The sequence below is a fragment of the Calliphora vicina genome, chromosome X (assembly GCF_958450345.1).
Source record: "Calliphora vicina chromosome X, idCalVici1.1, whole genome shotgun sequence".
Lineage (NCBI taxonomy): Eukaryota > Metazoa > Arthropoda > Insecta > Diptera > Calliphoridae > Calliphora > Calliphora vicina.
In genome coordinates, this window is record NC_088785.1 from 2315067 (window position 1) to 2330916 (window position 15850).

At 29.7% G+C, this 15850-nt stretch overlaps 1 protein-coding gene across 1 annotated transcript in view; it reads left to right on the plus strand.

Moving 5' to 3' along the window:
- The window catches only part of LOC135962757 (NADH-ubiquinone oxidoreductase 49 kDa subunit-like), a 30405-nt gene extending 16175 nt beyond the window's left edge, over positions 1-14230 (plus strand). Inside the window, exons 5-7 of the mRNA XM_065514638.1 lie at positions 4534-4735; positions 13167-13354; positions 13424-14230. Coding sequence (XP_065370710.1) covers positions 4534-4735; positions 13167-13354; positions 13424-14113 — 1080 coding nt within the window. The 3' untranslated portion in view covers positions 14114-14230. The remainder of the gene's footprint in view (positions 1-4533; positions 4736-13166; positions 13355-13423) is intronic.
- The last annotated feature ends 1620 nt before the right edge of the window (positions 14231-15850 follow it).

Sequence of the window (15850 nt, forward strand, 5' to 3'; positions counted from 1 at the left end):
CCTTGAGCTTTATCAATTGATATTGCAAATGCTAAGCAAATAGGAAACTCCAATCGATTAAAATCAATGGCATTTCCGAAGTTCGGAATACGTGAAGCAATACATATGTCCCTTTATACTTCCCAGTTATAAAAGTCGCCCGATTAGATTGTTCATTAATTTCCTTACTGTATGTAGAGTGTCATTACAAATACGCATACAATCATACAAACAAACACACATTGACTTTTATACAGTGATGTGAAAAATAATAAGGACACGAATGTACCATAACAATATGTGATGATAAATGAAGTAAAATGACATAATTGTCGATAGATAACTGTACTCATTTTTAGGTAATTTAGTACAAAAACAAATTCTATTGCGATTTTATTAAATTGTTGTTTTTATTTTATTTATTTAAATAAATTATATAAAAAAATTTAAATTCATAATAGATTTGCACTAATTTCAGTTCTAATATGGTGCTAGAGTTGCTAATATTTTGTTGATGTGCCATTGTTGCTTAAAACTGCTTGACATCATCTGGGCATAGAATCGACAAGTTTTTGACAGACTGATACCGGTATGTCATTCCACGCAGCCTGAATTAATTCCCAGAGCTCATCGCAATTTATAGGACACTTTCCTCTGAAACAGTAGTTCACAAATTCTCAATCGGGTTTATATCTGGATCAGTCTAATAGATTGATTTTGTTGTTCTCAAACCACTTCTTAGTACACTTTGGGTTGTGTTTGGGGTCATTATCCTGTTGGAATAGCCATCGAAGTGGCTTATTTTCTAAGTGGCTTTTTACCGCATCAAATGATCTTTCCTTTTACTGCTGGTGTAATTTTCGGGTTTCTACGACGCGTTTATTTAGCAGGAATCCATTTGACAGCATATTCTACCGTTGTTTTTGAAATTCCAAGCAACATTGATATTTTTCTATTAGAATTTCCCGCTTCACACAACTTTTTGATATCTTGCCGTACTTCTGGGTCACGAATGCTTAGATTTTCTATTTTTCACTAATTGGCTTAAACAAAAGTAATTATTTTTATGTTGGAATGTAAATTAGAACACTCTTCTTACCTTTTATACACAAAATAATAACTTTCAATAACTTTTATAATATGTTTATTTTCAAATTTATGCGCTGTCCTTATTATTTCGCACAGCTTCAAACAACCGCTCATCAATTAAAAATTTGTTATTATCAAATTTAAAAAAAAATGTTAACATAATTTGTTTTTGTAATAATATCTTATCTAAAAATAAGAACCGATATTTTTCAGCAATTCTCAAATTTTACTTACATTCTCACCAAATAATAATGTACCACATTAGTGTCCTTATTATTTTTCATATCACTGTATATATGTAAATAAGGGTTTCAAAATTTGAAATGTATACATACAAATTTTAACATTTACTTAATATTTTTGGTAGTCCGCTCATTTCTGTACTAAATATTAATATTGATAGCTGCTATAGCTGTCCCTATATATAATTTTTCATCACGTCTACTATTGCCACGCCCACTATTGCTATTTTGCCCATTTTTTGCCTAAATAAGTAGTTCATACAAAATTTGAACGGTTTACATACTACAATTTTACAGATATATATGAATTTTAGTATTTAGATTGTTTGGGAGGTGCCACGCCCATTATTTTAGTTCGCCCATTCTTGTCCTAAATATTAATATTGATGGTAGAATAACCGTACAAAATGTATGGATGTATTATAGTTTCCTAAATATTTGATTTTTAAAATTAACTTTGTATGAGAGGTACCACGCCCACCTAAAATTTCAAAACAAAAAGTAGCCTATAGCTCCTTCCAGACAAACAGTAATATACTGTAAAAATTTCAAGGAAATCGGTTCAGCCGTTTAGCCGTCTATAGATCCTAAACTAAATAATAATAAATATACATTAGCCCAATAAAGTATACATACAGGAATTCAAATTAAATTTCTTTCGTTGAAAGCTGTATTTCTAAGTTAAAAGTAATGAAATATATTTGTTAAACAAATAAATTCACACTAAAAAAACTAAAACATCACTTAAGTCGGGTTTAGTAACATTTCCTATCACGTCCAAAATTTCACCGTTATTAGAATTTTTGATTCTGAGTCAAATAACGATTTTTTTGGGGGTTTTTTAGGCTTTTATGTTCAAAATATTATGAAACTTAATTGCTCCGCCCACCCAAAAGTAGGTGTGACCGAGAATAAATTTTTCGTTATTTTACTCTAATAACGGTGAACTTTTGGGCGTTATTTGAATAATTTTTTTTGCAAAAATCGACATAAGACATGTATTATTATATATCTCATAAAAAACTGCTTTAAATTAAAGTAACATAATAATTTTTCCTGTATGTAGACTTTCTTGGGTTAACGGTATCCTACGAGGACAAAAACTCATATACAAGTAAATATGTACATTAGACATGCCCTTAAAAAATAGATTTTCTTTGGATGGGTCTTATTTTGTTCATTAGCAGCTAAAACTAACTACTGTAAAATTTAAGTGCAATCGGATAACTAGAACACGTGCCGGAAATCGATTGAAAGTTGTAAAATTGGGTAAATAATGGTACTTTTTCCGATATCTTAAAAAAATTCCCTATTTGAATACTGTATTTTAAATATATAGATAGTATAGATATAATCGATTGCAACACGCTATAGGGAATTATTCATTTTGTTGGTTGATCAAAAATTACAACGTATATGTATATATTTTATAAAAAACTACTTTTATTACACATATTTCAACGAGGAGATTCTATACATGTATTTTTCTTTTAAATCAGAGAGCAAACGAAAAAATAGTATTGTATTAAGTATTTAACATACCGAGGTGTCCTACTTTGGGAACCCCTGCCCGCGATCTTGGTGGGTTCATGAGGTCCTAGTTCAAAACTTTAATTCGACAATACTTCCTCTTTTCGCATGAAAAATTTCATTAATTATTAAACACGAAACCAATACATAGATAAGATTTTTTTTGATATTTCGTTTATTATTCGACAAAAAATGTTAAGTTTTCATCCTGTTCCGAAAACTTCCGAAAACTATTTTTTCTTTTAATCGAAACAAGACACTCCCACCTTTCATTTTATTAAAAAACCCGCTTGGGGGAAATTGGGGCTACATTTTTTTCTTCCATGGAAAATCAAAAACAATATCATTTTTAGAGACTTATAGATTTGGGCATACTAGCATAACCCGGTGCAGTTCGCTAGAATCAACTGAACATACCTCAAACTGATGATGATGTAGCATCGGCCACAAGGAACATACCTATCAGATGTACTACCGATAAATAAATGTTTCATAAACAACTATAAATAATCCATCAATGCTCACAATTCCTTCATTAATAAGTATTAATAATCTGCTGATAACTGTATTAAAGTATTTCTTTCCATTTTGAATGCTTTAAAGAAATATAAATTTGTTTGTTGTTTTTTTATTTGTCAACTTAATCACTTTACTGTCAACTTAATCATCTCAAATGTAATGTGAACGGCTTTGATTAACTTAATCAACATTTTGCTTAAACGCGTTTAAAACCCCAAGTGTGAAAATAGCATAAGAGAGCTATGCGGACAAAGTTTGAATAACCTTGCAATTATTACTTTGTATGGAAGGTGACTCACCTCCTTTTCCGACCCCTCCCATTTTGGTTCCCCAGATATTCGAAATCAACATTTACTCCGTAAGGGAGGTGCTACGCCCTCTTATCTAATTCCGTATATTTTCAGCTAAACTCCGCACAGTAATAAGAAATTAATTCGTAAAAAGTTTAAACACTTTTACAATTATAGTTCTACAGATATTCGAAATTAATTATTTACTTTGTATAAGGCCACGCTCACTATTCCAATCCCGAACAATTTCAGCGGAACTATGCAAAATTATAAATGAGCCATTTAGACTAAGTTTGAAGAATCTTGCAATTATAATTCACAAAATATTTAGAAATAACTATTTAATTTGTATGGGAGGTGAATCACCATTTGTTCCGACCCGTCCCATTATTTATTAAACTTCATGCTGTTATAAGAAATTGATTCGTATGAAGTATTTACCCCCATATACATAAACAGTTTTTAAATTTCTCAAAGGTTTATAAAACTAATTTTGAATGGAAATTTTGTTTTATAAACCTTTGATAAATTTAAAAATTGTTTATGCATATGGGAATTAGAAAACAAAAAAAAAAAAACACCTTCAAAATATAGTTTTTTAATTGACTTTGAATTACTAAAGTCTTCTTCTTTGTTTTCTATAACAACTCTCACTTAAAACTGAGCGAAATCAATGTGAATAAATCGCTTTAAAATGGTATATTTCTTGCCCAAATATAAAGAAATCGACTTGCCTATTAATATTATGATCTTCTTAACGGTTTATGATATCCCCATAATTTCTTTTATTTATGGAGAAAAAAATAGTATAATTCATTTAATACAGTTAACCAAAATGGTGCAACATAAATATTCTCAAAATATAAATATTGTTTTTTTTTAAGACTGTAATGCGCTGTGACCCCCACATAGGATTGCTGCATCGTGGTACAGAAAAACTTATCGAATATAAAACATATACCCAAGCATTGCCTTACTTTGATCGTTTGGATTATGTATCTATGATGTGTAATGAACAATGTTACTCTCTAGCCGTAGAAAAGCTGCTAAATATTGAAGTACCACTACGTGCTAAATATATCCGAAGTGAGTATAATATGCAAGAAAATTAACTATTTATATATTAAGAATTAAATCAATATACAAATTAGCAATAGAACGGAGGTATTTGGGATATTTGTAAGTAAAGGGTGGTTTTATAGAGGCGGAGAACTTTAAATTGAAATAAAACAGAGAAAAACTTTTTTAATATCCATCCAATTAGCTTTATCAATTAGATAATTTTATGGTATTAATGTTAAATATAATTTCGGGCATGTGGGCGACGCAACAGTGATCAGCGCAGACTCAATTGCCACCTGTCCGACATGTCTCTCGGTGACAAAAAACCATCTGAACCTTACTACGATATGCTGCTTATAAAGGTTTATGATTAAAACGGCTTCCTGACGTTGTGCAACGAGTGGTACCTCCGCCGGATTTATGAGAATTGGTGGATACCATGTCTGATAAGCATATTAATGCAATTGCAAAACACGGTACTAACGAAATCGACGAGTTGCTCGCGAAACAATTTGAGTAATTTACTGCTCACTAGAGATGAGCGATATTTCCATACCTGTGATTTAATCACTGTGATTGAAAAATCACTGGTAACAACAGTTACTGAATATAGCAAGTAACAGGTTCATTTAAGTCGTTCTTTCATATTTTTCAACATACTGTTAAATGTCGTTCTTTTATATTATTCAACATTCACTGGTAACAAATGCAGAAAGTCGTTCTTTTACGTATTTCAACAAACTGTTAAATGTCGTTCTTTTATATTTTTTAACATTCACTGGTAACTGCTGTTTACTGCATATTTTTAGGCGCATAATTTTATATATCTGCAATACAGTTTGTTGCATTTGCTTAATTCTGTTATTTCCTATGTTTTTAACAGACGTTTTTAAATCAGCAAATATTAGTTTTTGGTTAACATAAGAACAGATTTAAGAATGAAAATAATATGTTATGTATTCTTCTTAACATAATTGTTATTTTGCTTAACATAGATAAAACGTGATCACAGTCACTGTTTAAAAGAACAGTGATTTATAAATCACGTTCACTGAGAACGACGTTCTTCAAAAATCACGGGATCGCTCATCTCTACTGCTCACTCCCATTTTCGCAGTCGTCATCAGTCTCGTAATCCAGCACGTGTTCGTCCTCGGTACCTTTCAACTAATAATGCAGATGTTGATGCCAATTCTGCCTCGACCACTGTGGTTCGATCAGCACTGTAACATCCAGTGAGTTACAAAATATTTATTTTGATAGATATCCCACTCGCATCCCACTAAGCGACCAAAAGGGTCTTCAAGGAAAATATCTAAGCTTTGGTTGAGCTAAAAAAATTAAAAAGGATCCATTTTGAAAAAAAGATCAACAAATTTTGTAAATGGAATTGTAGTCTTTCTAAAAAAAATTAAAAATGGGTTTTGTAACTTTTTTGGGAAATTTGAACGTATAATTGATCCCTTTTTTTGTACTTTTTTGACAAAAATATATTTTTTGTACATTAATTTGGTATATAAATGTTTATTATAAAACCCCTCTATTAATAAATTTTTTTAGCGTAGTAGCACACGCTGGGTATCCGATAGTACTAAATAAATAAACATACGTTTCTAGTTGATACAGGTGCCGGTGTTACCTCTCACGTCAAAGTCCGTCAATGTTAAGTACACCACCACATAGCATATAAAACTTGTTTATGACCAATTTAATCACGATATTAATTATTATAAGACAATTATGATGTTCAAGTCATTTTTTGAGGGGTGCCTTGTGTGGGAACTAGGGACAAATGTTGTCCGATTTTCGCCTTATTTTACAGTATAATTTCAGAGTACTTAAAACTAATTTGTGCAAAATTTTAACCGGACTTCCGCATAATCAACATATTTATGACTGCTCAAACAGCATTCCTTTTTCAATACCAAACCTTATATCTGTGGATGGTACTTATCAGCATCTAGGATTTTATTCAAACAAATTATCAAATTAACAGTAAAAATAAAACACCTATGTTCGTAAGATGACAGCATTGTATCAATATATTTGCCATTTTCGACACATGTTGTAAAGGCGCTACAAACAAAATTTTATACAGAAAAAACCAACAACAAAATTTAGGGACTTAGTTAAATTTTTGGGGACTTAATTCATAATGAAAATGCTCCCCAATTACTGAAAATTAAATAAATCCTTAAAATTTTAAATTTAAATAAATTTATTAATATTCGCACGATTTTTTTTTATCCATCTACATTTATCCATTTACACAGAGAAAAAAATTTTCAAACAGTACAATCTAAATGTTTTCACCTATTGACTTAATATTATTAATGATTGAAATTGTTATTTTAAAATGATTACAGTAAGAAAACCTTTAATTCATTCGCAGCGTTAAAATTAAAACATGTTTAAACATACATTTGGAACAAATCAAGATTCCAGTAACAGTTTATATTTTCATAACTTTTTTTTCTGTTAATATTCACGCATCGGTTTTATAGTTGATGCTTTCTTTGACAATTTTTTAAATAAAAAAGAAAAGAATATAGAAAATGGCCGACTCACAAATGGAAGTAGTATTATATTTTTTGGATAAAAAAACTTAATATAAAGACCAAATAAATACTTTTATATATTTTTCAGTGAAAAAAATGATAATTTGCATTATGTTCATTTCATATCGTAAATGTAAACAAAGTATATAGTTGCATTGTTTAGGAAGTTTAAATATGTACATAATTAAAATACCGTAGGAGAACTGCATACAAACTTTGCATTGATACATTTTGGAAGTCAGCCACCCTTGAAACTTTTTTTCAAAATGAAAGTATTTAGATCATATTACAACAATTTAAAGACAAAAATAATAGCTAAACATATTATATTTAATTTTTTAATGTTTTAGGCTAAAATTGCGGCGAAAACTAGGCTCCCAATTAGCTTGTAGTGTGAAATGAATTTGACTCTGATTGTTTTTTTGCTATTGTCAAATTGTTTATTGAAACCGAATGTATATTTTCTATTAATTTTTTAGTTTTTGTATACATACAGTGTTGCCACAACCTCAAAATATTTGTAACCAAGTTTGATTAAAAAAATAACCAAAATGTTTTTGTTTAAAAAAAATATGAACAGAAGAATGAAATTTATTTTTTTTTTAATACATTTTACACAGGTTAAATTTTATGTCAAGATTTCAACATTTAGAATATTATGAAAATAAATTCTTAATAGCAAAATATTCTGAAAAAAGGACAGAAATAATTTTTAATTATTTTTTTTTTAAATATTTAAAAAATTCCAGTTTCATGCCTTCTGGCTACAGAAAGAAAACAATTTTATCATTTTTATAAAATAAATTATTAATGAAATTTTTAATATTTGAATTTAAATACAGTTTTATACAGATGTCTATATGCGTACGACATTGGCAGTTTTTATTAGAGTATTTTTAATAAAATCTAAACCAAAGGTTGAACCTAGCTAAATATTAAAAATAAACATTATTGTTTAGAATTTTCGGAATACAACATTTTATTTATCCTAAATAAAGCTAAAAGAAACACCCACCACAATTATTATACTCAAAAGAATCATATGGTTACGTAGACCAGTTTAATGGAATAAAAATAATTTTCTATGCTGTGTTACCCAAAATTTAGAAGAAAAACACCAAAAATGTGAATATAAAAACAGCAGTATTTCGAAAACGCGAGCTGACTGAAAAAAACTAATTTAACATAGTACTAAGTGTTCATCAACTCGTACAAAATGTAATTGAAATGTCTGTTCACTGGTGTAATTAAACCAATATTAGGAACTCATTTACATCCCTAAATCAAACAAATCGTAAATATCTTTTAAAACAATTACTATTTCTCAAATGTTTTGGCTTCAATTGCCAATCACGATAGATATAATTTATTTATGAAAACTCTCATGAAAAATTATACACCTACAGTAAGGATTAACACAAACCGATGTCGAAACATTTTTTTTTAAAGTACACCACCATTAAATATTGAAAAATCTGTCTATAACAAAATGTTTTGAAAAAAGTAACCAAAATGAAAAATAAATACACATCTACACATCAGGAAAAAAAAATAACCAAAACGGCAACACTGTATACATACATACATACAGAATATATATTGTGCTATTATAAGAGAAAAATCTGTCACGTACGGTATGTCACGTACGATACTAAATTTTATTTATTATAAAATCATTCAAAGATTATTTTTATTTAAATATGACGGATTGTAAAGGAAAAATATTTCGTTTAGTGTAAAAATTTAAAAGAAATGTACCTCAAAATGAGTTCCGTTTTATGTCGCGTACGATATACCCTTATTTCGCTCAATATTTTGGACAACAATATTTCGAAAGAACTTTTTATTATTTTAAAATATAGTATTCTCTGAGTGGAACATAAAGACCAACTTATTTTTCATATACTCTTATTTTTGCAAAATCTATTCCACTCTATAGGCGTACAAATGTCACGTACGATGATATGGAATTGCCCATATGTTGCATTTAAGACTCTGAGCATAATTTGGTTTCTGATACTTTGATAAAAAAAAGTCCGCCCTTTCATACCAAAATCATTTCGTAATCAGATATTATCTACCGTTTACGGTCTAGCTCACCCTGGCGTTCAGCAACGATATGATGATTCATACATTGTTCGAAAAACTGCGAAATAATTTATTATCAATATCGGAACTCGTCTCGTGAACATTAACATTGTCAGTCTCAAGCCAGCCTTTATCGAGTATATATTTTAATGCCAAAAAAATCAATATCAAAAGCGTTCACAACAAGTTTTCCAATAAATTCAACAACCAGCACAAAACAATCCCATGCAGACGAATAACCATCATCAAGTCAACTCAACTGTATAATATTATCGACGACATCGATGGGTGTAGTGTACTAATTTTGCAGTTTCCACTAATACCTAGTGCAAACTTTTGTTCATATTTCATTAAACATTAGTGATTGGTTTACGAGGTAGTCACTACGTGCGAACAATCAAGTAGAGTCGAAGGGACCCCGTTTTGATAGTGATAGTGAGTTAAAAAATTTTGCACTCAATATTAAATTAGTGGATTTAAAAAAATGCAATCATCAGTTTATTGCAACTTTTTCTTCTGCACTAATTTGAGTGCAACTTCAAATTGTGCACTAAATTTTTAAGTTCAAAATGGTTTAAGTTTATTTCTGTGTACTAATTTAAAACTTCTGACTAATACTTTAAAAATAACAAAAAATATTTAAAATTTTTATTTTTCGAATTTGGATTCAACAATTTCATGACCGCTCATTTTTGAAAATTTGGTGATAGTGGCCCATAATCATAGTCAAACACTAAAGTCGGTTCTTTTTAAAAACAACTTTAAAATAAAAACCTGCTTTTTATTAATTTGCAACCATAGTCAAAATTAAAGTATGTTTTAAATTGAACCGACTTTAACTGGGTGCCACCGCAAATGTAGAAAATGTTTTCATACAATATACAACAAAAAACAGACAAGTGGCACCGCTGAACAGCTGTCATACAAAATTAAAGCTGTCAATCCAAAAAACGTAAACAATAAAAGTAACCGGGACATCTAAAGAAAAGATAATATTAATATCATAATTACGATATTTTGGTACTAATTTTATTGATTACTGTAATGGCAAAATCTCTACCAATATCTTGTAACTTAAACATTTTTTACTTTGTGACGAACTTTTTTACTCGGCGAAGAATAGCTGATGCTGTTGTTAAACGAGTTAAAAACAACTTCAGCTAGTTTTATATTTAGAGTCGACTTCAGCATCAGAAGTATACTTTAACTTGTCTATGATAGACCTAAAGTCCACTCTTAAGTAAAGTCGAGTTTAATTCTCTTAAGCCTAGTACTCTGTTCATATTTGCGAAAAATCATGGTTTTTTCATGCGAAAAATTTTATATGCAGTTTGACAGCTCGCTGTTGCTTTTAATTTCGTGCGAAAGAAGTGCTGCGTATGTTATTTCGTGTGGAAAAATAAGGTTGCCAGATGTATTTCACATGTTTTCCACAATAAAAACAGAGTACAACTCAAGGCGAATTTATACAAGGTGGAGTCAGTCAAACAGCTGATAATTTTTTTTTTCGCTTTTTGGTTCTAACAGTTGTCAAAGCTTGTTTTTATACCCTTCACCTTCGTGAGAAGGGTATATATAAGTTTGTCATTCCGTTTGTAATTTCTACATTTTTCATTTCCGACCCTATAAAGTATATATATTCTGGATCCTTATAGATAGCGGAGTCGATTAAGCCATGTCCGTCTGTCTGTCTGTCTGTCTGTCTGTCCGTCTGTCTGTCTGTTGAAATCAGTTTTCTGAAGACCCCAGATATCTTCGGGATCCAAATCTTCAATAATTCTGTCAGACATGCTTTCGAGAATTTTGCTATTTAAAATCAGCAAAATCGGTCCACAAATGGCTGAGATATGAGGAAAAAACCAAGACAACCTCGATTTTTGACCTATTTTTTTACCTATATCTGGATTACTAAGACATTAATATAGACAATATGGATATCTAATGATAGATATTTCAAAGACATTTGCAACGACGTATATAAGACCATAGTAAGTTGGACCTGCAATGGGTCAAAATCGGGAAAAAAATTTTGAACCCGAATTTTTTTTTTAAAAAAAAAAAATTGAAAAAACAAAAAAAAAATTTTTTAAATTTAAAAAAAAAAAAAATTTTAAATTTAAATAAAAAATTTTTTTTAAAATTTAAAAAAAAAAAAATTTTAAATTTAAAAAAAAAAATTTAAAATAACAATCGAAAATTTTTTTTTTCCAAAAAATTCAAAAAGCAACTGGAAAAAAAATTCAATTTTGTTTACCTAAAAATATTTAAAATTTTGAAGTATAATTTGGTGAAGGGTATATAAGATTCGGCACAGCCGAATATAGCACTCTTACTTGTTATATTTAAATATCTACATATTCCAATCGTATTAACAAAATATTTATTGTTTACATAAATAAGTAAAGCCCTCACTATTCAATTATCTACACTATATTAAGTTTAAATACTTATTTGTTTAATTTTTCATTTTGGTTTTTTGACATTTGTTAAGACCAATCGTTGTTTTTGTAGAACTGACACCACCTTGTATGAATTCGCCTTGGTACAACTTTTGCGAAATTATTTCGCATATATTTCATTCCAAATATTTTATATGTAGTTTGACAGCATTTCGCACGAAATTTTGAACAGAGTACCTAGCTTTAAAATGTACTTTATTTTTGACTATGATTATGGGCCAGTATGTTTAATGCAGCTTAGTATAAAGATGTTTGGTTGGCAACAATCCAAACTTTCCAAAATTGTTATAAAAATAAAGAATTTGAAAGTTTTAATTAGAGACGAAGATATCATTATTGTAAATAGATGGAATGGTGCGTATTTTAAATAAAATACTGTTACATATATAGTAACCACCCTAATGTTACTAATAAGTTATATATGACAACACTGTCATTGGTAACTAGTAACCAGTATTTTAGCACTAACTATTTTTAAGAGCACTAATGTACATCCTTTTTTGATTATTAATAAATGTGCTTTTGAAGACGAAGCAGACATATATAATAAATACATGTAGTGCTTATGTCGTAGACAATGTGAATAGCATTTTTATAATGCTATTAGAACTAGCAACATTTGGCACCGTTAACGGTTTAATCTCTAGAATTTAAAGTACTGCCAGCAAAGTTGCGCATAGAAAGGATATTATTGCTTCCTTTGATTCTAATGTTTTCAAAAATAGTATAATTCATTTAATGTAGTTGGGCCTTTTCGGAAATGCATCACTGCGCTGCATATAATGCGCATCTGTGATTAGTTTGCGATGCTGATGCAAATCCGCTGATGCGCAGACAATGCATCAGCCATTTTTGTGATGCTTGTTTAACCCTCCGTTAGTCGCAACTGATCTGGTTGATACAGGCAAACAATTTGTTAAACACCCTAAATTTTAAGCTATTTTTTGATAAAAATATATTTTTACTGCAATTCCCATTACCACTAAATTGCGCTAACGTATATAATCGAAATACCATTATCGATATTCTAATATAATTTAAATTATATATTCTTAAATAATTTAAATAATTTCAATATTGAGTTTATTGCAATCAAAAAATTTAAATATAATAAAATACTACTTTGTGCAACTTATATTCAATGTTTATAAATTTTATTAATAATTTAATTCAGGATTAAATAAATGTAATTAAGATATCGTTACCGAAATAAGCTAAATTAGCTTTTGCGTTATTTTTTAACCGTTAATAGATAACATTATCTCATTAATATTATCTCATTAATTTACAATAAAAAAATTAAAATTTGATAATAAAAACAAATTAAATAATTTTGTTTTCTTAAACTAGCATTGTTTGCTGAAATTACACGCATCCTAAATCACATTATGGCTGTTGGCACACATGCTCTTGATGTTGGTGCTTTGACACCATTTTTCTGGCTTTTCGAGGAACGTGAAAAAATGATGGAGTTCTATGAGAGAGTTTCGGGAGCACGTATGCATGCTGCTTATATTCGTCCTGGTGGAGTTTCTTTGGTATGCATTTGAAAAGTTTTATTGTTTTGTTTCAAAGAGTTAAATATATATTTTTCTAAAAATTTTAAGGATATGCCATTAGGATTAATGGATGACATTTATGAGTTTGCCTCCAAATTTGCCGAACGATTGGATGAAGTTGAAGATGTTCTTACGACTAACCGAATTTGGGTACAACGTACTGCGGATATTGGCGTTGTTTCAGCCGAAGAGGCTTTAAATTACGGTTTTAGTGGTGTTATGTTAAGAGGTTCGGGCATTAAATGGGATTTGCGTAAACAACAGCCCTATGATGCCTATGATTTAGTGGAATTTGATGTACCTATTGGCACCAAAGGTGATTGCTATGACCGTTATCTGTGTCGTGTCGAAGAAATGCGTCAGTCCTTGCGCATCATTGATCAGTGCTTAAATCAAATGCCCTCTGGAGAAATTAAAACCGATGACGCCAAGGTTACTCCTCCATCTCGTTCCGAAATGAAGACCTCAATGGAAGCTCTTATTCATCACTTCAAACTTTTCACCCAGGGCTATCAAGTTCCTCCAGGTGCCACTTATACAGCAATTGAGGCTCCTAAAGGAGAGTTTGGTGTTTATTTAGTTTCCGATGGCTCCAGTCGCCCATATCGCTGCAAAATTAAGGCGCCTGGCTTCGCCCATTTGGCAGCTTTAAATCATGTTGGAAGACAACACATGTTGGCCGATATAGTTGCTATCATTGGTACTCTTGATGTTGTGTTTGGCGAAATTGATCGTTAATTATTTTGTATCTTTATAATTTCTACTTCATTTGAAAAACTTTAAATGAATGGGTTAACGAATGTCTATTCAAATTTTTGTTTGTGTTAAAAAATATATACGCATTTGGAACATCCATATAGTGAATTTTTTTTTATAAACTCACTTTATTTTATTTGTATAACACTGCGTGTCACAACTATTAACGCATTGATATAGCTTGTATTTAAATCTAAGAAAATAAATTTCCAATTGAACAGAATAAGTTGTAAGTATATCAAAAATACTTAATTAAAATATTACATTTATTCTACAGGGTCATATTTGCATTATTGACAATTGCAATAGCTAGTGTTAAAAAAAAATATAAAAATATCGTGTAAAACGAAGATAAAATAAATTTATATTGGATGGAATCTCTCTTATTCTCAACAAATTCCATTCTGGCATAATTTCTACCAAATTTGCTTTTTATTTCTTCCAATTATGTATATCAGCTTCTTTAAGGTACAATAACCATTGGTACCACCGATTTTCCAGAAAATATTAGCGGAATAATATCCCCAAAAGGTTTTCAACAGTTCTTTGATCCAAACACACAAGGGTTAACTTGCAACCAGTACATCTACAGATGCCGACGAATTTATCCTATTTCTAGTCTTTTGGATTCTTTAAATGCTTTATATTTGTAGATTTTCATACTTTAATTCCAAACTCAATAGTTATATTTGAAATTTTTTTCGTAGTTTCGGCAATGCGAAAAATAAGATGCGTTTATAGTTGTGACACGAAGCGTATATGAACTAGTCAAATAATGTAAAATAAATGATATACATATAATTTTACACAGTGTTTATTTGGTGTCAATTTTAATGACATTTTATAAGTATTTAAATACGAATTGAAATTTATTAATTCCGTTGTATCCTACTTCAAAGACTCGCAAATGATGGTCCGTGAAATGATCAAAAAATAATAATTTTCAAAATTGCGACTTGTACTTTGCGCCAGTCATATGAACAAGTAAAATAAAAATAGAAAAAATGTTGGGAGTAATTTCATTCAAATGAAAAAAGTGGTCTAAAGACAGGTCAAAACAGGACAACAAGTATCAGGCATGTCACACATTTTGTTCGGAATGGTTTCAATTCCGTAGTTTTTATTCCGATCGATTTCGTTTTAGGTTCATCAGATTCCGTGTAAATTATTAATTCAAAAAATATTTAATACTGTATTTCTGATTTTAATTTGACAATGTTTTTAATATTAAAACAAAAGTGAAGTTTTTGGTACAGAAATTTATTAAAATTTTTAGAAAAACAAAGAAATATCAATTCCACTTTGAAAACTGAAAGTGGTTTCATTCCGAAAGAAATTTTCGTTTTACTTTTTCTGAAGAAGCAAAATGCGGAATTATTTCTATCGGAATGGAATTCTGTGACAGGTCTGTATATATGGCGTAGTAAAATTAGTTTAACCCCTTTTGACCCTAAGAAGTTCTATTCCACTAAAATTTAAATTTGACTAAAATATAGTACCTGAGAAAAATTTTTACACTGACACGTCATACCAATTCTTAAAGACTATTATTCTACCAACATAACAAAAAAATTCAGCCATTTATATCCTTTGAGGGTCACAGTCACCTTAGAAGAATGGACCTTGCCAGATAATCTTATTGATTAATACTTTTTGTTTGATATTGCAGTGGCACAACTTTATTTATAATTTAGGTTAATATTGTAATTAGAGATGCCA